The 25,050-nt window shown below is 38.2% G+C and overlaps 1 protein-coding gene across 4 annotated transcripts; it reads right to left on the bottom strand.

The window, feature by feature from the left end:
- Positions 1–1,644: 1,644 nt before the first annotated feature.
- Positions 1,645–25,050, bottom strand: LOC116175483. 4 transcript variants are annotated; one of them, XM_031493619.1, is made up of 17 exons: positions 24,751–25,050; positions 24,358–24,518; positions 24,090–24,302; positions 23,828–24,035; positions 11,357–11,517; positions 11,158–11,289; positions 10,931–11,110; positions 9,862–10,881; positions 9,506–9,817; positions 9,341–9,452; positions 3,391–3,507; positions 3,181–3,342; positions 3,004–3,128; positions 2,813–2,953; positions 2,408–2,764; positions 2,019–2,240; positions 1,645–1,968 (listed from the first exon to the last, which is right to left on the bottom strand). In XM_031493619.1, the coding sequence occupies exons 1-17, from the start codon at positions 24,836–24,838 to the stop codon at positions 1,789–1,791; spliced, it is 3,891 nt and encodes a 1,296-aa protein (XP_031349479.1). In that variant the 5' UTR covers positions 24,839–25,050; the 3' UTR covers positions 1,645–1,788. The 4 variants fall into 4 exon arrangements, 3 of the variants coding, with proteins under 3 accessions (XP_031349479.1, XP_031349481.1, XP_031349480.1); XM_031493620.1 differs by lacking the exon at positions 3,181–3,342 and having other exon boundaries at positions 1,646–1,968; positions 3,436–3,507; XM_031493621.1 differs by lacking the exons at positions 3,181–3,342; positions 3,391–3,507.

Raw genomic sequence — 25,050 nt, 5'->3', positions numbered from 1 at the left:
AAAACCGTAAGTGGTACGAGAAACTTCCCTCCCATTTGAGCGATAAATGAACCACCTTCCAAGGAGAACTCAAGCAAGTAAGGGAGACCGAAATCCCAAGATGGATCCACTACGATGGGAAGGTAACTCCACGCTTTCTGTGACGCATCGGAATGGGCCTATGGAGCCGTGACAGACCGGCCTGTTACAAGATTGGGAAGAGTAAGATATTAGTGAAATTCCCGTCTTGACAGACAAAACGATCTGAAACCATGTAAAGTCAGGGGTTAATCCAGTCGATTTAATATCTCGAGGAGCAACCGAGCGGTAGCTCCGGACGAGTGAGTGGTGGCACGAACCAGGATATCTCCAAGAAGCACCGAGTGCGAAGGATGCCCTACACGTGGCAAAAACGCAAGAGGAAAGGTGATTACACTCAGCATACAAAGATAGGACTCCATCACGGTCAGGTTTTCCTCCATTGACAAAATGATAAGGATCATAGCATACTTTCGAAGATTTGTGGCGCCATGTTAGAAGACAGCCTCTCAAAATGGGGTTCTAGGAACATGAGACCTGCAGGCAGTTCCAAGATCTACCACATGGAACGTACAAAGACAACATTATCCAATTGAGAAATGGATTTAAAGCGACCGCCAAAAGTAAGAAAGTATAATCTTTAAGAATAACAATGAAAATGCGGATTAATGCGGAAATGTGTATAGGTACTATTTTACTACTAAGAGTCAGAAGCGTTTCCTGGATATTAGCGTAATTAAAGTAGGTTTAGGATCTGTGATGTAAATAGACTGTCACCTTTTGGATCCCTGGACTTCACTATCCCTTATGAATATACGAGTAACCCGGCACTTTCCTGCTGCACGTGCTTTGTCTAAAGTGCTGCTACATCTAAATGGTACCAAATTGCATCATGATATTTACGTACTGCAACTACACGTAGTCCAAGTTTTAAGCACAGGTCATTATTACTTTTTCATTTAACCCTAAAATAGGTACCTTATCCAATTATAGAACAAATTAGTACATCGAAGCAATAACGCTAAGGGTTAGAAAGCATTTCTTTCGAGAAAGGAGAACCTTTTGGAACGATCCTTTGTTATATGAGGCAAATAATCTCTTACTCAATTGGGGTTCATCCATTATTATCTATTAATATTTGGGCTAATAGGGTTTTGTTATAATTGTTACTAACTTAGTCACCACCTATTGAACTACCCTGCCGCTAAACCGGTTAAACCAAAAATAAGCAGACCCTTCTAGGAGAATGAACTTTGTTGTTCTTATCTAAGGGTTCAATCTCCTTCACGCTTTTGCTGACTCATTGCAATTAAAAATTGATGAGTACAATATCAAAATTGCATACATTAATTAAAATATCGATCCATGTACAGACTCGTCAAAGGTGAAAATAACAAAGTACGATAGAGGACTATGCAAATTAAATAGGATTTTACAAGAAAACTGAAATTCTCCCAAATTCAATTCTCTGTAATAAACAGGTCCAGATAGCTACATAAATGATTCGATGGTCTCAGTATCTACTGGCAATTCATTTTTGTCAGATCTGTTTCTACCAACGTGCTTTTGATCCATAGATCAAATTGAAAATTAATAGATATTTATTATTCCATACTACTTAGGTATATGTTACATAGTTAGATTAATCTGAAAGTGTAACAATAACAAACTTAACATCAAAATTATATAATTTGTGCAACAGTTTCAAGATCTAACAGCAACAGTAAGGTGACATAATATTCTATCATAGATCCATTTAGTATGAAAATATTAAAATGTTTCCTCCTCCTCTTGGAGTCTCAATATATCTGATTTATTCATAAAGTAGTACGATGGTTGTCTTCCCTTAAGATCCTTAATGACCCTCTTAGCTCCACCCTTGACCAGCAACTTGTTTATCGATTCCATTTTTTCAATGCCCATGGAGTAATGTAATGCCGTACGTTCGAGCTGAGAGCACATGTAGTTAGATGTACAAAAATTGATTATTTGCGTCTTACATTGTCACCAACATTCAAGGTGTCGGGGAAGGTGTTCACTAAATAATCGACAATTTCTTCTTGTTGACACAGAACGGCGATGTGAAGGGTGCACCGGCCGTAGCTGTTTTTGCCAATTGCTAGTAGCTTTCCACTACCGGTCTCATTTTCATCAGCTAATAACGAGGTGACTTCGTATATTGAACCTTGTCGGATTGCGTGATGTACACGTTCGCGTTTCTCCTAAAAGTGACCAATTATTTTGACGTTAAGTAATGTAAATATTTAAAAAGTAATGGATTGGATAATGTTAAATTACAGTTGAATACAAATGAGAGCAAAAAAAATCAATAGACACTCAGTAAATGAGTGATTTACTGCGTTTTGCCCTGACACGTTCACCTACTCACCTCGAAAGTGAGAATTGATTGCAAAAATGACACAGTCTCGTCCTGTTCTTTTGATGACACAGCCTCAATGATGGGTACGTCATCTTCGTCGACCACGTCGGTTATGTGGTCGTACCCATTCAGCAGCAGTTCGACTAATTTGTCAGTATCCCCTTTGCACGCGATGTGTAAGACGTATTTGTCAATTTCGTTTGTGTTTTCAGGAATGTTTGCCTGGATGCTTATGTCTCTAGCGGTTCTGTAGAGCTCGTCTCTATAACTGATATTCACTTCGGTTTCTATCAGCAATTGAAAGAGTGCATCCCTTCCGTGTGAACGTGCTGCAGCAAAGTGCAGCATACTCTGCCCGTGTTCATCCTAAAAGTTTCACTGAGCTAATCACCAAACTAGGGGCGATACTCTTACTCTGCTGGTCTTGTTAAAAGCAGACTCCTCCTCGCCAGTACTTTCAGCGTCCGGCTCAAGGGTGACGACATCAATTGTTGTTGGAATCGCGTTGTTACTGTCGACGTCCTCAGGGGGGCCAGTTATTACTTCCTCGTTTTCCTAGGATCGTGCAAATTATTACCGATAGTGGCACTGGGAGGTTGACTCACCTGCGTTTTCCCTCGTGAATTGTTATTGGCAAAATTGTACAAGTAAGTTGCGAGATACGCGATTGGATCGTCCGGTCGTTTGTTGGCGACCTCTGTTAAACCCTTAATTAAAGGATCCCCGAGTGCTGAAACAATCAATTTTGTTACGAGTTATCTAGCGACCTACTAAGACAACACCAAAAGCTTTCTGCAAGGTTATTGGCCGTTTTTTGTGCCGTTGGCCCCTCCGACCCGTAAAGCTCAAGTGGTGAACGTATTTAAATGTGCAAATCTGAGTGGGAACTGAAGAGACCCTGAAGTCAGCGGTTAAAGGGCTCGTTGAAAAGATTACACCAAGCACTATGCAAGAAAGATCTTTATTTTCTTTAACCAAACAAAGCGTTCTACCAGCTCTTGTCACGTTTCTAAAGTTCTTTAACGGGCATGACTTACAAGATGCTAGATATCTTCCTTCTTCCGTGTAGAAAAATGGCATATCTACTTGAACATTGTTCGTGGACTTATCTGCAACCAAAATTCACTAGGTTAGAGCTTTTTATGTAATGATGCGGGGAGAATGCGTGGAATCGTGAACAGAATAGAAAAAGCTTGTGCGTAACAAGGCGAACACACTCTCAAAAACCAAACAAATTTAAAAAGCGCTCGCAACTGAAACATACATCTCACGCGGTCACTACACAACAAGTCAAAAAGATTACAAATTGTGCAGAACGTGCGTATTACTACACACCACCTTAATTTGATTGGAGTGTGTTGTGAATTATTTTACTGACCTAAAGATTGTTTTAAGTCCATCCATTTCGTGAATAGATAGAAATAAAAAGTGAGGAAACTTTTGGCACTATTTACACAAGTATTATGTACAATACTAAAACTAAGGCTAATACGTTAAGCAGAATTCAACAGTCCGGCCTTTTTCTTTCGAAATATGTTAACGAACAGCGCGGCGATGTGCAATGAATTTGACATCGCGAGGTCTTTCTCCAGTTGAAGAATGTTACCGACAGCCGTGGTGAGATCTTCGAAAGTTTGCATCTCGGTCAGACCGACGCTTTGTCGGTTGCCAATTCGAACGGCATCCGACGAGTTGTCGCATTTGCTGTAGGTCAAGTTGCGTGTAGTGCACAAGTGTCGCAGATTCTCCGGCTCCTTGATGAGATGCGGGAAGCGAACCGTTAGGTTAAAGTGTAGGGTGTTACCCAAAGAGGTTGGTCGAGCTGAAAGGTACCCGAGCTTCGGGTCCTTCTTAAAGCTGACACTCCCGTTAATCGCGTTCAGCAGTCTGTAAACTCGAAAGTATATCTGTCCAACGTTTCCGGGTTTTTGAGCCGATGTACAAGTCACAATGCGCAAGTGGTCCAAGACGTTAATCCACGCGGCCAGATTTCCGCTGCTGCTCACGAAGACCCCTCTCCCGTACGGCCAGTGCTTACCGTGCAGCCGATCCGAATCGGGAATATCCCACAAGGGAATCAGAAGACCATTAGCTGCTAGTACCACGCGAATTTCCGACGGATCCTCGAGAACCTCGTTCATGGTGTAGTAATTCCCACTGCCTCGTTCTTTAAGATCTTCCTCCGTGGCGTTAGGATACAGAGCTTTCGCCATTTCGCAATCTAACAGCACGGAAGTTAAAATCCGTTCGACTTCCTCCAACTCGTTGACGTTTAAAGACTTGGGCAACTCAAAACCCTCAACGTTTCTGGTGCATTCCAACGTGCTGGTCACTATACATTTCGCGAACGGATCTAAGTCCAAGTCGAAATCGCTCACATCGTCCGCCTCGAAAAATTGGGTCTCGGGGTGATCTTTCAGCTCGGAATTGATGCAAATAAAATTCGCGTCTTTGATTACCGGCTCCAGGTACTCGCGAAAAACGCAATACGAGTAATAGTCTGGCACAACAACTCCCAGCGGGAAATCTTTTTCTAACGCTATCCTGAATTCTCTTTCGACCGGTAGTTTCTTCACGCTGGGCCATATGATGTCGTAGAAGTTGTGATCGAGCTTTGTAAGGCGCAGCTTTACTGCGTCAAAAACGTATCGTTTCATGTGCTTGCTGGACACGGACGAGGTGGAAATGTCAGATAGGCTGGTCAAACGCGAGGCGGCCGATATGGCGTTAGAGCTTCTTCTCCCGTGCAAAAGGTTGTAGCAACGTTCCAAGACCGCCAACATATCGGCGTCGTCCAAATTTTTTCTAGCCGAACAGTCGTCATTGGGAACTGCGTATTAAGTAAGATATTTAACACAAATCGCCTTAAGTAGGTAACTATCAAGCTGAGGAGGTTTTGGAAAAAGCTTTGCAAATCATAGCGTTATACATATTTATGTACAGTATATAGTCAAATTGATCTAGCCCAGTTATTCGTTTCACGTCTTACTGATGATACGTACCCGCTGATGAGGACCGAGAACTTTAGGGTTTAAACGAAAACAAGCGCAAAAACAAAAACTCACACAGTGTTAAAATCTTATTCACTTACGTATAAATAACTGAAGATTAAACAATATTTCTATCATTGCTCTTCCTATAACATGATAACGAATTATGGAATATTTTGATAAATCACCAAAGGCACATATTTTTCATTGATACGCACCCCACAGTAAATCATTAATTTGGTGCGTAGGTAGTGCTTATTTTATACTTAACTATTATTGCAAATATTTCTATGGCTGAAGCTGAAGGTTGTTAGATCAAGAAATGGAAGATAGATAGAATAGAATGTGCCAGAAAAAATTTAAAAAATGAGAAAATGAGTGGGTATCCGGAAAATCGCTGCGTTGTGTTACCCTTGTGAAATATTGCTCTCAAAATTCGATTTTGCAACTTTTTCGGGAGTTGAGTTTCTTTGTCTTGGTAACATGTTAGGGAATTGCTTTGTGGACGTAACAAAATGCGCTACCTTAATGGATAGGAGCAGTATATTAAGTAGTGGTGAGTAATACCCCATTACCTACCCAAAAAGACAACATGATGAGGTTTCGTGGTGTATATGGTCCAAATTAATGGCTTTAAAAAATTTTTTTTTAAATAGCTTTTCATGAAAAAACTGATTGCTAAAAAACGACTCGGATCGTGACGACCAAAAAATTGAAAGCGCCAAGTGGCTAGTGTAACTTTTGAAAGCTCTAATACGGATCAGATCCAGATGGCACCTAGTGGCGCACGGTAATACTAATAAGGAGAGAGTGGTTCTATGATGATGCTAAGTCAAGGGAAATTTAGCATAATCAAAGCCCTTTACGCTCCTCCCTTCCTTCACTTGATTGCAACTAGGGTCTCCCAAACATCGCCCTACTCTTCTAGGTACAGTTCGGGCTCTTTGCGCACAATGCTCGTTATTCCACTAGTCTCGAAGCCCTTTAATGCGTAATTTCGTGTGTAGTGTCAAAATGTCAGGTTTATCTTCTGCATTTAATGTCAGAATTGTAAAAATACGTCATTCATTTTTCACAAAAATGAACAAGAATCGCCTGGAAAATATGTGCCTTGAACTATAAACAGGAATTGTACTAAAAGAGCGAAAATTAAGAAAATGTATATATTGAATTTCGAGTTTAAAGACGGAATTTTTCAATTTCGAGTCGAAATTAATCTCAAATGTAGAGTAAGTCCCAGTTTTCTTAACCTTAGAATGTAACCTTCCACTAAATTTCGCGTTTTTGATTAATTTTTGGTAACCATCAAAACATTGCAAAGAGTTTACTCCAAAATAAGAGAATTCTGGATTTTAACACACTAAATTGTAGGGAATTTTGTAACGATTCTACATGCACTCTGCCCATTAAAGATACGGACCTGCTTCCGTGAATCAAATGAAAATAATACAAGAAGTTACCGACAGGATTTAGTCCCGTGGGTCTTCGTAATACTCTAACGAGGCTTAGCAATAAAAAATGAAGGAGTTTAAGCCATGCCAAAAAGAGGCCTTAGGATCTAGGAACCGTTTGGAAAATTACAGTTCAAAAAAGCATTTTAAACCATGTCTTACTTCAAAATCAGTTAAAGAAGTTAGTGAAACTTTGGGATGTTGTTCGGGGATGGTTATTTATCATATTGTCAAGTTTTGGATCCCGAGGACTGCAAAATATATCGATACAAAACTTCTGAATTTAATTTAGAAGTCAAAAAAGCAAGCTGAGGTTCTGCGGTCGCAGTCGTTCCCATATAAACAGTATTGTCATATGTTCTGAAAGTCATTTTATATCGTGCTTCGCGTCACATTTGACGTATGAATCACATATTTCATTAGAATGCATAATCATCTACTTCACTTTATTTACCCTTGCGGTTAAAGTGTCCCCTAGCTTGATCTACCTTCTGGTTAAAGAGCGACTTAGCCGATTCATACAAAGCTAATTTAAGATCTGCTATAACAGAAAGAACTTGACTTGTATATTTAAGAATTCAACATAGGAAATTTGTATGTTCAGAGTTAAAATTTATTCACTGTGTCCAAATGTAAAGAAAGCGTTTAAAAAAAGTCTAATACGCTTAAAACATTTTTCATTTAATTTGTATATAGGGCTTTTAGGCAAAAAATTCATTGAAAAACAACTTGCCTCAATAAAAAAAACCCTTCTTACAGATCTTAACGTATAACATTTAAAACTACTGCGTTTCCCAATATTGGATGACTACATCAAAAGCAAAAAACCGATTTCCAAAGAAAAACGAATCCTGAAAATTCTAGTTTGGATTCTACCAAAATCTATAACGAAAATTTATCGACAGAATTTATAGGCAAATTTTAGATCGACAGGGAAAAAGCTTTTCTTATACAATTTTGGCGTATAGAATCCAAAACGACTATTCAAAAGTTACATGGGCCAAAAAACCACGATTGTAGAAACCCACGTTAGATCAATCTGAGAAAGACTTTTTCATATAAATTTTGAAGCCCAAAACGAAGTAAGAAACGTCAATGTGCAGCTTAAAATAATATGAAGTGCGCCTTTTGCATCTATTCAAAAAATTTTAATTCAAAAAAATATGGAAGATAAACGGAAGAAATAAATACGAAGGGGGGTCACAAAAAATATGGCACAAATAGTCAAGGTTCTGCCGACCATTAGAAAAGGAAGGACCAAATTGTGCCAAGACGTTCACGTTCTGATAGGGGGTAATGGGAAAGGTTGGGGAAAGGTTTTTCATAGCGTTTCCAGGAAATTTAACACTCATTTCAGGGACACCATATTTTTTGTAATGGCTATTCAGAACCTTTTGTCCTTTTCTTAGGACGATATAAGCCTCCAAAGTTCTGGCAAGGGCATAGTCATAAAGTATTTTGGGGAGGCACTCGAAAAATTACCTGGAAGACTATGAAAAACCTCCAATCGTCTTCTAGTATTTTCGCATTAAATTGAAAGTGCTTTTCGTTGTTTTTCCATATCATTCTAGGGTCAATTAAAAGGATTCCAGTACCCTCTAGCCCTTTATAAACTATTTCCTGGGTTGGAATGCCTTGAACTCTCTGGAGAACACCTAGAAAAGTTAACTAAGACATTTTTTGGGAAGCTCCATCACATCTTTGATTTCTTTAGATGACGCCGAGAGGGTTCTCCATAGAATTCAATGTATTTCCTAAAGCTTTATTACGCTTATCAAGGGGTTTATATGCATAGCCATTTCCAGAGGAATGGAGAAGCAAGTCTTCTATGAGCTTACCAGAACCTTCTTGCTTCCAACCTTTTCTAACGTTAGGACATATTCCTCGAAAGTTAGGGACACCATATTATCTTACTAAATTTATTTCCCAAATTTCTGGATTGATAGATAGGCCGCACCAAAGATGATATCTATAATTTACCTATAAAAATTAATTTTAAATGGGTACCTAAATCAATTCTTGCTGGGAGGGGGGCACTATCAATTTTAAACTCCTACTGCCTTTGCAAGTTCCAAAAATTAACAGTTCGAATGATTTGGGGAATTCCCTTTCTCGAAAATAAGTGTGTTCAGATACGAAAGTGAACATAAAGAAGTCCCATAGGAGACGAATTAAATGTTACCAGTATTAATTATGCTTCATCACACATCAGTCTAACTGACATAAAATCAAGTATAAAACTAAGTGACGTTTCATCGACGACTGGAAGAACCGCTACGAAATAAAAATAGACCAGTGAATGTCAAAATTTTCCATGTAATCTCGATAGTTCTTTTATTAACCGACGTGGTATTTCGGTCTAAAATCGATAGGTTTTCAATTAATTATTCAATCGACGAACCGTATTCTAATACGTATAAAATAAAATTGTCTAGATCAATTTTTATCCACCTTTAATTCTACTACAAACTACAGTTTTATTCTGAACTTTTTCCGCCTACCTTTATCGTGTATTATGTCGTCGGCCACGTCTTCCGCTCCGAATTCGCACAGTAAAATTCGATGGGAGAACTCCTCTCGATCTGTGCGGTAAAACTCGGGGGTATGTCCAAACTGCGCGAATGGATATGTTAGGAGAGAGTACTGCTGGGAGTTTGGAAACGTACCTTGTCCTCGGCCTTGGGGTTGGAGCCGAGGTGGATGAGCAGGTTGAAGTAGTGGTTGTTGTCGTCTAAGACGGCTGCGTAGTGTAAGGGTGTTCGATCGTTGTTGTCCACCGCGAGGACCGTTTCGGGAAATCGACCCGCCAGGTACCGCACGATGCTCGTGTTTCCAAAGATGGTGGCAACGTGCAGGGGCGACGTGCCATTTGGAGAAATGTGATCTTTGGCAATTGCGAACTTGCGCCTGTCCAGCGCCGCCTGTAAGTCCCTTAGGCTTCCATCCTTGGCCGCGACGTGTATCCGGTTAATCTTGGACTGCAAACAAGTTTTAAACGCGAATCTCGACGAAAACCACTTACCATATACGTGGGGACATTATCCAGAAACGCTTGCAGTTCCGGATTATCGGAATGGTATCCAATAAGTTTTTCTCCGTCCCCATTTAAAACGAGCGCGGCCAGTTGTTCCATGTTACCCTCCTCGATCAGGGCCAGTATCTCCGGGTCGTCCTCTTTATCCTCCACTCCTTGTCCTTGTTCGTTGACTGATTCAACTTCGTTTTCCCCATTTACAATACCTTCAATTACGCCTACGCCTTCGTCAACAACTTTCATTTCTTCTTTTGCTTCTAAGGCTGGTGCGGCTGGAGGGGCTGGAGTGACTGGAGGTGCTGGAGTGGCTCGCGGGGCTGGAGTGGGTGGAGGGGCTGGAGTGACAGGCTTCGGCGTGTCCACGCGCGTTTGTTCTGCGACAATTTCGGCGGGGGCCTCTTCCTCTTTGTCCATTACAATTTCAGGGCTAAGAGTGGGCACTATTTCGGGTAGAGCTGGTGCTGTTTCATCTGCAGGTAAAACTTCAACATCTTCACTTTCAGTTATGGGCTCGTGTAAGGTACCGTCGTCGTCTTCCTCAGGTTCGCTCTCTTCCTTGGGATTCGCATCCTCGACGTCATCATTAATGTCACCATTCGCTATGACGTCATCTATCACAGTTTCGACCAGATGATTAGCAACATCCGGTATTGATTCGGCTACAACAACTTCGGGTTCAGGTACGGGGTCTGGTTCGGGTTCCGGTTCGGGATCCGGCACCGCGGGGGGTTCCTTTTCCGTCCCGTTTTCTTTGACTTCTTTGTTTTCATTTTCGGGAACTTCAGTCGTTTGTTTTTCAGCTTCGTGACTCTCTTCTGAGGGTTTCTTTATTAATTCTATTACTTTTCTTACAGGTTTTGAGATGATCTCCACATTGGCGAGTGCGCTCCAATCCCAAGTTGGAGCGAATCCTTCCTTTGCTGTACGGGGACATTCTGGAATGACGTGCAGTAGCTTGCTGTCAATTTCTGAAGAGCGCTGTTTGTAGTAAGCCGCTGTTTTCTGCTTCTGCAAGGGATTCAGTTAAACTCGTTTCGCACACGTGCGTTTATCTTACGTTGTCGAGCAAGGATTCGTCCGCCCCTGCTCCAATTAAATAGTCGAACATTTTCCCATCGTCTTTCGCTAGCGTTGCGAAATGCAACGGCGTTCGGCCGTCGTTGTCGGTGATATTAACGCTAAGAGGGTAGTTTTCCACTATGTATTCCGCAATACCTTGGTAGCCTAATCCGGCAGCCTAAAATTGAGAGGGTGCTAATTGTAAAACTATTAAAAACTGTGTACCTTATGTAGAGGTGACAGTCCATTAATATCTTTTGCTGATAGTATAACTGGAGGAACCGGGGAGCTACTGTGCGTTTGTAATTGCTCTAAATCGTCATTGACGACGTCCGTGTGAATGTCCTTAATTAATCCCTGAAAAATGAGGGTGCGACGCGTCAATAATGCCCTACTTAAATTTCATCGCAAAAACGAAACTTACCAAAATAGGCGGCACAGCTTCCAAAAACTTCTTCACCTTGTGATTGGTACTGTGCTCCACTAATAATTTAGCTCCGTGTCCTTCCCATACAACTTTCTGCAAATTGCCCAAATCTCTTTGATGGATCCATATTCGTATGTTCGACTTTTTAATGACGACACCTGAATTTATAAAGTCCTTCATTATGAGAATTTATGCACGTACAAAGATTAGATCAACAACTACAACACTGACATGGCAAAGCGTCGTTAAATAAATGGACGTTTTCCTTCGATTTCTTTGCATTTCGATTTTCAAATACACTACGCAGCATGTAAATGGTCAGGTGACTTCGGAGTTTAATAATTTAGTAGTTTTATCGATTGCATTTGTGTGAAAAACAACATTGTTGTATATTACTTACGTGGAAAAATCGAACATCATTATGTGCCACACTTCATGTCAACGATGGGGCGCATTTTATTTCTACGACGGATTAATTTGCTAACCAAAAAGTTTCCCTGTAAATATGTTTTCCGAAATAAAAGCAAATTGAAGCGAAATCGATACTGATCGACGTTACTAACAACGTAACTTTTGCAAAATTTAATAGCCAAGTCTCCTTTTGTTTATTTTCTGACAAATGGTAGATTATTAGACTTAAATATTTTTATAAGGGACATATGAGTTTGAGGGTTGAATTGTGTATTTATATTAATCGCAATATTTAGAATTGTTACTGTCTAAATGCTTTACATTAGTAGTCTGTTCTCACAAGCCAAAGAGGTCCAAATCTAATTTTTTGAGTTGCCAAAATCACGTGGAATTTGTAAAATGATGCTTGTGGTTATTAAAAATGTGAACAGCCCCAACCTTTTAACGGTTTAGTTACTTTTACAGGAGTTGCAAGCCCCACTCGCATAAAATCAATTTTAATCTCTACGGCACTGGTAAAACTTTACTGTAACCATTCATTCTTTTAAATGAAATAATTTAATCCACGGCTAGGTCGGTAATAAATACCTTAATGACCCTTAGCAGGGGTGTGTAACAATTCCAAAAAGCATTACTTACATAAATGTTGAAAACACCTGAAACAAACTTTTGGTAAGGACCAACAAAATTAATTATAATTCGGCATGAGACATATATCTGGATCGTTAAAGGGTTCCAATAAACACAAGTTTTACATGAATTAATAGACACAAATTGACAAATCAAATTAATAACAAAATTCTACCAATCAAACTACCAATTGACACACTTCTCATAAGCGTTCCAGGAAACTGGTTTTTGTTCTCTGCCTAATGCATCTACTCCATTGGCCGACAAACAAATTAATTACTATTACTGCAATTAATGCAAAATTTCAGGAAGTGAAGAGAGTTTTCTTAGGGGGTAGCTTTTCGGAAGCGAAAAAATGTACCCTTCTATTTTATCATATAAAGCATGATTCGTGGTAATACGCTTGTTACCAAACCAATCATCGATTAATTTTAATGTGCCTATTAAACATAAATAAATAATTTATATTCCCTGTAACATGCGGTACATAAAAGTCACGCGTGGTAGTAAAGGAATACTGGGGTTTTATCGAATAACAAGACCGAATATCAACAATTAAATATTAATAATGTCTTCGGTACGATTTTCTAGTTTAGTTTCGTTACTGAATTTGAATTGGTTCAGTTGCATTTTGCAAGTAACTGACAAGATCTAATCGCGATAAAACTGTTGTTGCGCAAATAGTAATAATTACTGATACTAATAATATTACAACTGCTGGAAAATGCTAATTTATTCTTTTGTTGCAGGTGAGTCGTATAATGATACCATTAGTTCTCTGTAGATAATTGCAAAGGGTAAGTTTATTTTAATATTCTGAAATTTTCAATCCTTTATTACTGTAAGTCGAGGTAATTGCCTATATATTATATAAAGCAAATAATAACTTAACGGTAATTTATCATAGTCACTATCCTTGACGCTTTTATTGGTGGCTTCATCGAATAGGTGGTCAAATTAGGCCACGAATTTATTGTGGTACTACATTAAAAGGTCATAAGTTCCCTTTTGAGCAAAAAAACATTAATTTATACTAAATTGGAGTAATTTCGTAAAATGCATTTAGGTGCAAATTTTCAAGTCCAATTTTTGTTAAATTTCAAGTAGACATTTTCCCATTTTTAAGTCATTTAAGCTTTATGACAAATTTAAACCATTCGTCTACTCCAAAACGGATTTATGTAGTCTGTAACGGTCGTCGTAATTACTACCGACGTTAATAAATAATGGAACCTTAAATTTTCTAGACGGTTCAATAGTTAGGCTATGGATTTTGTTTCGGTTACCTTCATGCCTTAAATAATTTGGTGTAGATAATGTATACGTCTTTCCCAAATGTTTATCTTCAATCCTTATTTTTTACGTAAGGATGGCCTAAAATGTACAATTTAACGATTGTATGCTACAATACTAAATGATGAAATGAATTAACTAAGCATACTAGCTCAAACATGATTAATCACAACCTATAAAATTTTTTGTTAGAATACAGGGTGGGCCCTGTCTATGGGTTCCGATCGAAGTGGAAATATTTTAGGTTTGGAGCTTTAAGGGTTCCCCACCAAGTCCAAGGGGCGAACTTTAAAAATGTACGGTAATAAACCCACAAGGATCCATCTACACAGTATTGGCCCACTCGCTTTTCATTTCATTAAAAATTTGGGGTTGTTTTTGAAAAGTGGAAACACTGGAACGTGTGTGTGTTTCGACAGCAAGGCCGTCCTCGTCAGCGAACAATTTGTTGTCTATTGTGGACTTCCAAAAGTTTTTCATTTCAAATATATGTATAACGGTTTTCTCTAAAGGGAGATAAGCCGGGTATATTCAGCAATTGTATTCTTTGTTGATAATTTTAAGAAAAACCTTTAGCAACCATTATCCACCATTATAATACAATTTTTGTAACTCAAAGAAAGGTTTAATGGGCCGCACTTTTGAAATTCCCAAAATACCAGGCAAAATACCTAGCATTTTCTTGAAATTACCTGTAGTTCTTTTCTTGTACAGGAATTTGCTTTGCAATTCGGGTATTTAATAGTGGGTAAGTATACTTTACCCGAAAATCAAGACGTGTATATGTATTGTACAAGGTAATATGTTAAAAGGTATCATTGATTTTTTTAAAAACTGTTTAGGCAGTATTGGCCACAAGGGCTGTAGTAAGATTTGTTCAAGTCTATTGAATGAAAACCGTACAACGTATAATTTCAAGTTGAAATGTTGAATGTTGAAAGAGGCACAACAAATATTTCAACTCAAGCTTCTGAATAGAAATTTGTAGTAGAAACCCTTAATCATGAAATTAAAATGATAACCGAAATCTTAAAACCATTGACAAATTTAACTTAAAATTAATGCACGCAATGTATATAGGTATATACCGATGATTATACAATATACATATAAAATTAAAGAGAAAGGGGCATATACATGGTCCTGCAACAGTGTGTCGGACTTTCCTAGCTCATACCTGGTAAAAAATATAAAAAAACTATAAGCAAGCCCCACTTTGATAAATCGTAGCGAACTTAATTTTAAAATCAAAGTGGGATATGAGCTACGGAAGACCGACGCACTGTTGCAGGACCCTGTATAATCTATCTATTTTATGCTAAGATAAAATTTCAAAACTGATGTTTTGGAACCATTGACGAATTTAAATTTACTTTGAAAGAAATTCCAAGCTTAAACCTTGAAAAATGCGAGGCGTTGAAAGGTGTACCGGAGTTTCGAATAAAAAAGCGCAACAACGAATAGAACCTCCGCGGAACTCTAGAAGTTTGTGTTTCCTTCTTAGGACCAAATTGTGTTCACAAGCATATTTCCCTACAGTTTATAGCTTCCTAACTCGACCTAGGGGGCTATATTGCGATCATCGTTTATCGGACAATTTAATCAAAAAATTTTTGCGCGTTTCAAATGCAAACCTATACAATTTTTATTAAGTTATTCGAAATGCCTTATTCTTCTGTGTACGACCTACACAAAATTGAGCCAGGTTTCATTACAAAAAATACAAAAAAGTCAAAGTTAAAAAACACACATGTTTTTTTCGGCAGTGATTTTTTTAAATGAGTTTTTAGCGTTTGTTTTTTTGAAATAGTACCACATATTTTTTATTAACGAGCGCAGGTTTCGAGTGGCTACCCATAATACGAGTGAGTACTCTAGACAATTAATGAATTATTAGTAATAAACCCAAGCAAAAGCAAAAAAAGCACGTGAAGTCGCGACAACGAGGGCCCCGACCCGAGATATTTACGAGGGAACGTATCATGAAAAAATTATCGTGTAAATAATTAGAATTATTAATTTAATAAAGGATAAATTTAGTTTTTATCCGAGTATATCAAAGACAGGGAATATATGAAACTTTTGAAGCATTTTTGCCTAGAAACGATGTCAGTTTCAGGGGTTGATTTTTTGGGGTTTAAGTACACCTGTATAGGTAAAAGAATTTCTTTTGCGAGTTACGATAAACTTTGCGACTACCAGTTTCTCAATCTTATAGTTGAATGTCACTTAATTAATTTATATGCAGGGTGTCCCATTTATCTTGAGACAGTCCATTATTGCGGAAACTAGCGAGGATATCAAAAACTGAATTATATAAAATATTCTTCACATGGACACATTGTCACATACCGGTCCCTTAAGGGTCAAGTATAACTAAATTTTCGAAAATAAAGCTATACTTTTCCTTGAATATTCTTATTTTATATCCGAAAATAATAAACTTTCATGGAAACCCTTTTTTCCCTACATTACCTTAGGGGAACTCGAAAGATTTATTTTTCGAATTTGGGATTAATTAGTACCTTCGTCCCACAAGCATTTTTTCTGGTGGTGATTGAGTATACCTACTAATATAAAAAAACATGATGCGATTTTTAGGGTTTCTAATAAAAAACCACAAGAATAATAGAACCCGATGGTAAATCGAATTATTTGTGTTTCGAATTAGGACCCAATTCAATTTGTTAGTAAAAATATGTTTTCCGTTAAAAATTGAATTTTCATGTAACTTGCAATTTTCAGGACACCAAAACAAAAAACCTCAGCCTCGAATTTATAAGTGATTTATATTAAAACATATTTTTTCTGTTGAAAATTGAATTTTCATTGTCATATTTTAGGGAACTTTAATGAAAAGCATCGAAATGACACCCCACTTTTTTTACGGAAATACACGTTTTAAAGTACCAGCGATTCGAATCAAACAAAATTTCGATGATGTCGGTCGGTCTGTACTCTCATTTCCGGGGAAATGGCCGATCAGATTGGAACCAAATTAGGTACATAAAAGGAAAAGCTGAAAAGCTTTTCTTTTGGACAGAGCTCGCATACGCAAATGTGTCAAACTGACAAAGAACTGTCAATGTTTGACGTTTTTCCGTATAATGGCTAAACTATTGTATCGTGCAGGTATCTGTGCTACACATCAAATTTTTGTCTGTTGACTTGAATTTTGCAATTGTAAGAGGTTTCTGATGAAAAGCGACAGAATAAATAAAATGTCAGATGAACTCCCAAAATGTATCTTTCGAATTTTGGGAACTTGCACTTGTTTTCCCGGAAGTTGTAAATTTTTGCAAACCGTTGAGGCATTTTTTGAAAATTGCGTTAGGAGTACAAAAATGTAGTTTTATTGCATATTATTATTTGAAAAATTATAAACATATATGAAATGTTGGAGAAATTACTCGGGGTTTTCCACATCTGCCTTCGAAATTGACCAGTGATGCTTAAATAGAGACCCGGGGGTGCTGGGGATAAGTAAAAATGAACAGTGCCAAGAAATTGCTCAGAAATCGTTACTCGGAGGTTTTCGCGGTCGCGAAGTCCATACGTGCGCTCAAAATTTCCTGTAGATGCACAGGGATGACGATACAGGGGGTGCCGGGAGGTAAAAATGTAATTTTTGTAGGTACATAAACCCCCGATTCACGATTCGCGGTCACCAAGATCTTGAATGCATTATATTTCTCCCAATTGAAATGTTCTACTCAAAAGTTACCCCGCCACCCCGTACCGCCACCCTTGGGCATCCCCGGGGAATTCCGAGGGCAGATCCGGATCCCCCAAGAAAAAGCAGCACGGTTAATTTTTCACCTCACTGCATACCTGTAGGGCTACCCTTGAGCATCCCCAAGCAATTTAAAAGGCAGATCAGCGACCGCGAACACCCCCGAGTGACGATTTTCGAACAATTTCTCGGTACGGTTAACTTTTTACCCCACTGTACCCCTGTACAAGTTCTGCGCATCCCTGGGCAATTTTGAGAGCAAATCTGAACTTGGGGACCTCCCGACCCCCCCGACGATTTCACCGTCTAAGTGTCCTCGGCTAATTTTGAGGGTACGATAATCCCCGCGTTACCATTTCTAAGCGATTTCTCCAGATTTTCATATACCTAGGTATGTTTATAATTTTGCAAATAATATGTAATAAAAATACATTTTTGGCACCAATTACGCAAATTTCAAAAAATGACGCAATCCTGTTTTCTTCGTATTTTTTTGAACGCTATGCCGAAATCCGCAATTTCGATAAGAACTGTTTGCAAAGCTTTGCTCCTTATATCCCACGTCATAGTGATAATATTATTTACTCTATGCCCACGTCTAATTTGAAATATGCAATTTTAGGCTTTGTAGTGAAAAACACTAATGGCCGTTTGCACCGACAAATTTAAGCGGAGCTTAGTTTAAGCGTAGCTTAAAATCGATGGCAACGATTAATGAGCCAATGGTTGCCATGGATCTTAGCTATGCTTAAGCTAAGCTCCGCTTGGATTTGTCGGTGTAAACGGCCATAACACGAATACCTACGACCTCGGTGAAACTTGAGAAATGTGTATTTTGTATTAAAGTCTAATTTGTATCCACAAGCCTTTATTAATAAAACCTTATTTTAAATGAAAGATCGCCGTTTTTCATCAATTTTGCCATGTGTTTGAACCGTCTTTTTTGAATTTTTTATGAAAAACCCCAAAGACGTTACCAATGTGATAGGTGCAGCCCGAAAATTCACAGGTGCGGCGAGTAAAGTGACAGGCAGCAGGAGAAGTAGTCTGGTCTGTCTCTGTCATGGAACTAAAATTTCCTGACATAAGGTAGGCATGAAAATGATGGTTTCATGACGATTTTGAGTAAATAACTATTTCCGAATTTGAGGTCATTTTGTACGTTCTATTGTAAGTATGTTACTAAGGTCTCTAAAATTTACTTTGACCTTCACCGTTTAGTAATAAGGCTAATTACGATATTCGAGACTTGCAAAAGCATTTCTTAATTGACTGATAAGTGATAAGCGTATAGCTCGTAATTAAGGGATCATTACTGTCACTGCTATTTAAATATTCGCATGACGATTGCTTTACATTCATACTCGTACTTAGTTGTGAAGCGGCAGTACAGAAGAAACATGAAGAAACTGTGCAAGGTGGTGGTTCTTTTGATTTTTATTAGTGGCGCTTTGTTAATGGAGAAAGATTGTCCGCCAAATGAATACTTTGATTGTGGCTCTGCTTGTCAACCGATATGCAAATTCCATACGAGTGTTCCTTAGTCCATATTCAATGTCTTGAAGATTGTTATTGTAACGAGGGATATATTCGAAACAAATTTGAAGGGATGTGTATACCATTAACTGATTGTCTTATGAACGGAAGCAATTTCACGTCTGTACAGTAGCATTACGCCACTATGTTTTGGAATTCTGACAAAAAAGTCATTAATGTTCTTCACGTTTTCAATTATACCTATTATAGCATAATTTGTAAATAAAGGCATTACGTTCACAATTAAAAACCTTTGTTGAAGTCGGCACGAAAATGAGAGTCTTGGCACGGTAAATTAAACTAATTAAAACGAAAACGGAATGTTAGTCCTTCTCATATACCAATTATTTCTGTTAAAATATAATAAGTGACTAACAAGCACTAAGGACGACTTATCATTTGTAACTACAGAAATACACAACGGAATTTTTCCGAAGTTGTGGGCTGCAAGTTCCGCAACCAAAAAAATTAACAAAGTGCGTCAAATTCTGGCTAGAAAAGGTTCTCAATCAATCGTTAAACATTAACTGTAAACAAATACTCAATAAAAAAAATCGTTGCTATGAAGCTTTAACGATTTTTTTGTATGAAATTGAAAGAAGATGTATTATACAATAAATTGTAACAGGGCGGAAATTTTGCAGGTACTGCAGAAACAACAGGCACCGTATAGATCATTGCACTAAACGGTACTTGTAAATTTGCAACTGACGTTCTTCGAAATTTCGTTGTGAAGTTAGAAATTTTGGGGAGGAACATTGCATTTCATACAACTTCCACAGAGTATCGAAATGTAGCGGGTTTTCAATTGGTTTTCCAATATTCTTGATAGAAATTCAAGGATAAATTTGTCAACCGTAATGAGGTTAATCTTGGCTGCGTTGTTTAATTTGAATGGAGCATTGTGTCTTATTTCTTTGCCTGTTCGGTTACTGAAAGTGGAAAACAATTTCTTAATTTAGCACTTTAAAAAACGTAATCAATAATGACGTACGCGGTCTCAAAAATTAAAAAAGTTAAAAACGTGATCACTCACGACCGACGAAAGCCCATTTTCGCCGCACGGAATCAGTAATAACTCGGGAAGGAAGTGACTAATAAAAAAAAACACTTTTGGCGTTCTGATCTCGGGACTGTGCTACACTGGAGAAGAAAGAAATCACAACGAAAAAGGTTAAACTGGGAGGACTAGTAGTGGTACAGACGGACAGACATATAGACGGACAAAGTGGGGACAATAGCGTTCATTTTCGTCTAGGTGGTCAAACACCGTATGAAATGTGGACCAAAAGGAAGCCGAATACCAGTTTTTTCCCCCAGTTCTGATACAAGATATTCGTGCCTAGAAGAGGGAAATTCGACTGTCGCACCAAGGATGGAGTATTTTTGGGTTACTCTGAAGAATGTACCGTCTGTATGTCTGGATCCCAGATGAGAGGACGGTCGAAAGGGAAACCTGGTTAAAAAAGGATGATGTACAATCCTTAATGACGATTGTGATGAATGGTGAGCAAATTGAATTAACCAAAGACGGTCAGATATCGAAGGAAATGTGGAAGAAACAGCAGAGAATTCACGTGACCCAAAAGGACCACTAAGAAAAGCACTGCTTGTCAGACAGTTGGCAGAAACCAGACTAGAAGAGGGCGAGGATGTAAGAAAACACGTGGCGATGGTGCGGTGCATGTTGATCGGGCAGGAAAAACGCAGTGCCAAAGACTGGAGCAGAGGAATCTGAACCAGCACCAGCGATTTAACGATGCAGTGGAAGATCTCGACTCGTACACTCTGGATTCAGGGGAAGACATCAGAAACAGTACAAAAGGAGCAATAACCATTCTAGTTTTAAACAAGAAATTCTACTTTTATAAAGTGGAAATCCCAGTTTTAAACAGGAAATTCCACTTTTATATTGGAAATTCTACTTTTAAACATGGAATTCTACTTTTATACGCTGGAAATTCCACTTTTAAACTGGAAATTCAACTTTTATACTGAAAATTCTACTTTTAAACATGGAATTCTACTTTTTTATTATACCTGAATCACAATCTCCGTTTTAAACACTCAAATGCGTGCGAAAAAGGGCCTTTAAAACACACGTGCTTTAAAGTTGCTAAGTAACGATACTTCCAAGTATGACTTTTGAAACTGTCATCTGGATGAAATAAAAAATCCTCTTAAGTCGCTTTCTGTAAATGCAGAACATTTCTTTGGCTTTTGTACCTATCCTTTGGTTGAAGCTTTCACAAACGCGCGTAATTTGGGTATGCTTCCAAATTTGTTCCACTTTTTAATCGCAGCATTGCTTTGAAGTTTTGAATGAATGCACCAAAATATAGAAGATTTAAATACCTTTGACATTTCCTTCATATATGCCAGCATTATGGATGCATTTAAGACTGTATTCGTAAGTAACTTTCCTATTCATCCATGGAAACAACTTTTCATATTCTTTATAATAGGCTTTACTGGAGTTGGATTTTACACCTACCAACGTTTGTTCAGATTTTACAACAATCGATTTAATGGGCGGTGTATTATCTTTTTCAACGGAAATCGTTTAATTCACAAAGACGATGATTTTTATAAGCAAACGTCAAGTGGCATTTCCATGGCAATCGTGAAATTACGAACACCCAGCCCACTTAATTAGACATGTATTCGAGTATAACGTCAATATGACTTCATTGTATTTTCTATTTTTAGATTACACTGCAGGTATAATAAAAAATACTATAAGATACACGTGTATAATTAGTCTTTAAAGCACTTGCAACGTTAAAGGCACTCCGCTTTGCGTCGTGCCCTTAAACTCGTTGCGCGTGCTTTAAAGACTTGATTATACACTTGTATCTTAATATACTATTATACGCTGGAAATTCCACTTTTAAACTGGAAATTCCACTTTTATACTGGAAATTCCACTTTTATACTGGAAATTCCACTTTTATACTGGACGTTAAAGGCACTCCGCTTTGCGTCGTGTCCTTAAACTCGTTGCGCGTGCTTTAAAGACTTGATTATACACTTGTATCTTAATATACTATTATACGCTGGAAATTCCACTTTTAAACTGGAAATTCAACTTTTATATTGAAAATTCTACCTTTAGCCAAGAAATTCTAGATCAGCTTACTTGAATGATTGTTAAGAAATAAAGCCGAATAAGAGCTTTATCCATTAAACAAATCTGACACAAATTCATTCAGAATTGAGATTGATATGGCCTCAGGATTGCACACCATGCTTCAATTCTCTGATTTGTCGTACTTGTGCCATATACAAATGAACTTAATGGATTGTTTACATCATGTAGAAAGTAGAATTTCTTGTTTAAAAGCAGAATTTCCAGTATAAAAGTGGAATTTCCACTTTATAAAAATAGAATTTCTTGTTTAAAAGTAGAATTTCCAGTTTAAATGGCCTTTCTACGCCATCGTAATCAAGTGAGTAAAAACTATAAAATAGTAACTGAATTTTGAACGTCATGAATGATAAATGTCAACGTTTAATATTTGTATCTAGTTTCACTGTGCCGTGTATATTTAATCATACACTGGATTACAGTAATATTCTTCTCATGTCTTCATTTATTATTTTTCAATTCGAATCTTTACCAAGATCGCCGCAATGGTTATATCTTGCGCACTTTTACAAAAAATAAACTATATTTACACCAGCGCGGTAAATGCTCCAAAAAGCTCCCCGTAAGGATCTCTACCTGCTTTCTCACAATCTACCATCCTCAAAATGGTTTCTTATCGATAAATCACGGCCATCTCGACTTGTTTATCTAAATACCTAACAATAGCCATCTTGTGCATACTGCTAGAAATAAACAAGTTGGAACAAGTTGCGGTTAACTGGCCCCCGTTAATATACAGGGTATCTATAAAAGAACTCCGGGGTTTTAAGACAAAATATTTTAATACAGTAAAAAACGTACATACATGTTTTATACATGATTAGAAAGCTTACATTTTCAAGATTTTTTAAAAACTTAGTAAAGTTCAATGTGAGCTCCGTTAGTTAGTTAGTCCAGACGACACTGACTGCCTGCCGCAGCCGTTACGTCATTTCACGGTCAACGCTCCGCAGCGCTGCCAACTGTTGAGAGAAACATTCCCAATTCGTATGAGTAAAACTCTTTGAGCTGCTTGTTTCAAAGGAATTGATCAAATTTTGCTATCTTTTATAGTTTAAAAAATATTAATTTTTTAAACCCCGGAGTTCTTTTATAGACTCCCTGTATTGTATAATCTAATGTAAAAGATTTAATCTTGTTTAGGATTCCCATTCCATTCAAGATGACTTGGAGCTTTACAAGGGTTGCAAGCTTTTTTCTCGATTAAATGAATTTTAGCTTCACAAATCATTATGGAATACGGTTCTTTTAAACATAACGTACCCATTTCAAATTATATAAACAATGATTTTATTATAAATTTCTTTACTTTTAGTAACAACCCGCTGCAGGTGGACGACATCAGAATCATTGTACCTACACGTCGTACAGTAATATATTGCAAAAACGTAGTGTTTGCGAAAGTTACCCATACAAAGCGCCCTCATCAAGCAGCAATCGCCCCCATTGTTAATTCAACAACCTCGCACAACAAAAAATCCAATTTGTTCGTCCACCGTCTGCATTAGGACATTGATCTATTGATTTCCAAAAAAAAGTTCCCCATTCGGGAATGTATATTTCATAAGTAAGCAATTCAACGGCGTAATACAGGGGACTATTGATTTTAAAAGAGGCGTTAAATCAATTTCAAGCAATAGGTCAATTCCAGGACGTCTTCCCATTAATTTTTAACGACGGTCACTTAGTCGATAGGTAAGCCTAAATTCTAACAAACCTTCATTACATGGCGTACTTTTTCTCGGACTTTTTGAGATTTTGTGTACGCTCGGCAGTTCCAATTCCGATGCGTGCGACATGTAATACTGGGTGGTGCGTTGTTTGTTGTCGACGGCCGAAATGTCGGCACCGGCGTTCGTTAGAAGTTTCTGTATGGCTTCTGGTTCCTTGCAGGCGGGGGTGTAGTGGCAAGGGGTGCGTCCTTCCTGCAAACGTTTAGGCAGTGAGATGAGGATGCGGGTCTTTCGGCGCGTACAAACCGAGTCTTTGGACGTTGCGGCTTGGGGATAGTTTGCGATGATCCACTTGATGATGTCCGTGAGATTGTAGTAGACTGCCTTGTGGAGGAGGCAGACACCTGCGTCGTCCTTTGCCAAAATAAGCCGTCTCCGATCGGGTTCCTCGTCTAAAAGCGCCTCGAGCTCTTCCAGCCTTCCGCTGTTAACAGCGTCGTGCAATAAGTTAATTTTGGACTGCAAATGAAATTCCTCCCTTAACAGGGAGCAACGGGAGGTAGTGGTGACTTACTATAGTATTAGGCACGGTTTTGAGAAAGGCGCGCGTTTTGTAATCGGCGGAGTAGCCTCCAATCAGTCTTTTTCCCTGTCCTTCAATCACCAAGTTTTGCAGTTTTTCAATATCGCCATTGCGTATCAACTGCTTTATGTAGGCGGAATTAATCTGTAAAGCTGAAAACGCAACGTTGACATTTAAGCTTCTTTAATTATTCTTCGCTTTGCGCCATTTACATAAGTAACTAGACTGTAAATTACAAGAAATTGGCAGCAGTTTTAGATGCGGGCGGGGTAGGTCATTAATTTTTATGCAAATATAGATTTTCTTAACGCACGCAATTAATTTACATTAATATGAGCTGTCAAGGATTTGTCATTCCGAAAAAGAAAATCAACTCCTACTCACCCCTTGGTGGATTTGAATGCACGTAAAGTCCGTCACTTTGCACGAAATTTTCGGCGTTGCTCCTCAGGCGTCTCCTCAATTCGGGCATCTTTGCACACTTGATGATCTTTCAAAATCAACAGATGCTTATATGGTAAATAGCATGATTGTGTGAGTACTGGTAAATAGTGTCAACTTGTAAGTTTGTATCGGTTCGCCCGCGCATTGTAAAATGCAAGCACGTTTGCGCCTGATTACCGAGAAGTAGGTACGTACGCAAAGTGTATTGGATAAATTGGAAATTAGAAAAATATGCTTAGA

This window comes from Photinus pyralis, unplaced genomic scaffold, assembly GCF_008802855.1.
Source record: "Photinus pyralis isolate 1611_PpyrPB1 unplaced genomic scaffold, Ppyr1.3 Ppyr1.4_LG7, whole genome shotgun sequence".
NCBI lineage: Eukaryota > Metazoa > Arthropoda > Insecta > Coleoptera > Lampyridae > Photinus > Photinus pyralis.
This window is presented reverse-complemented; position numbering and strand designations above follow the sequence as displayed.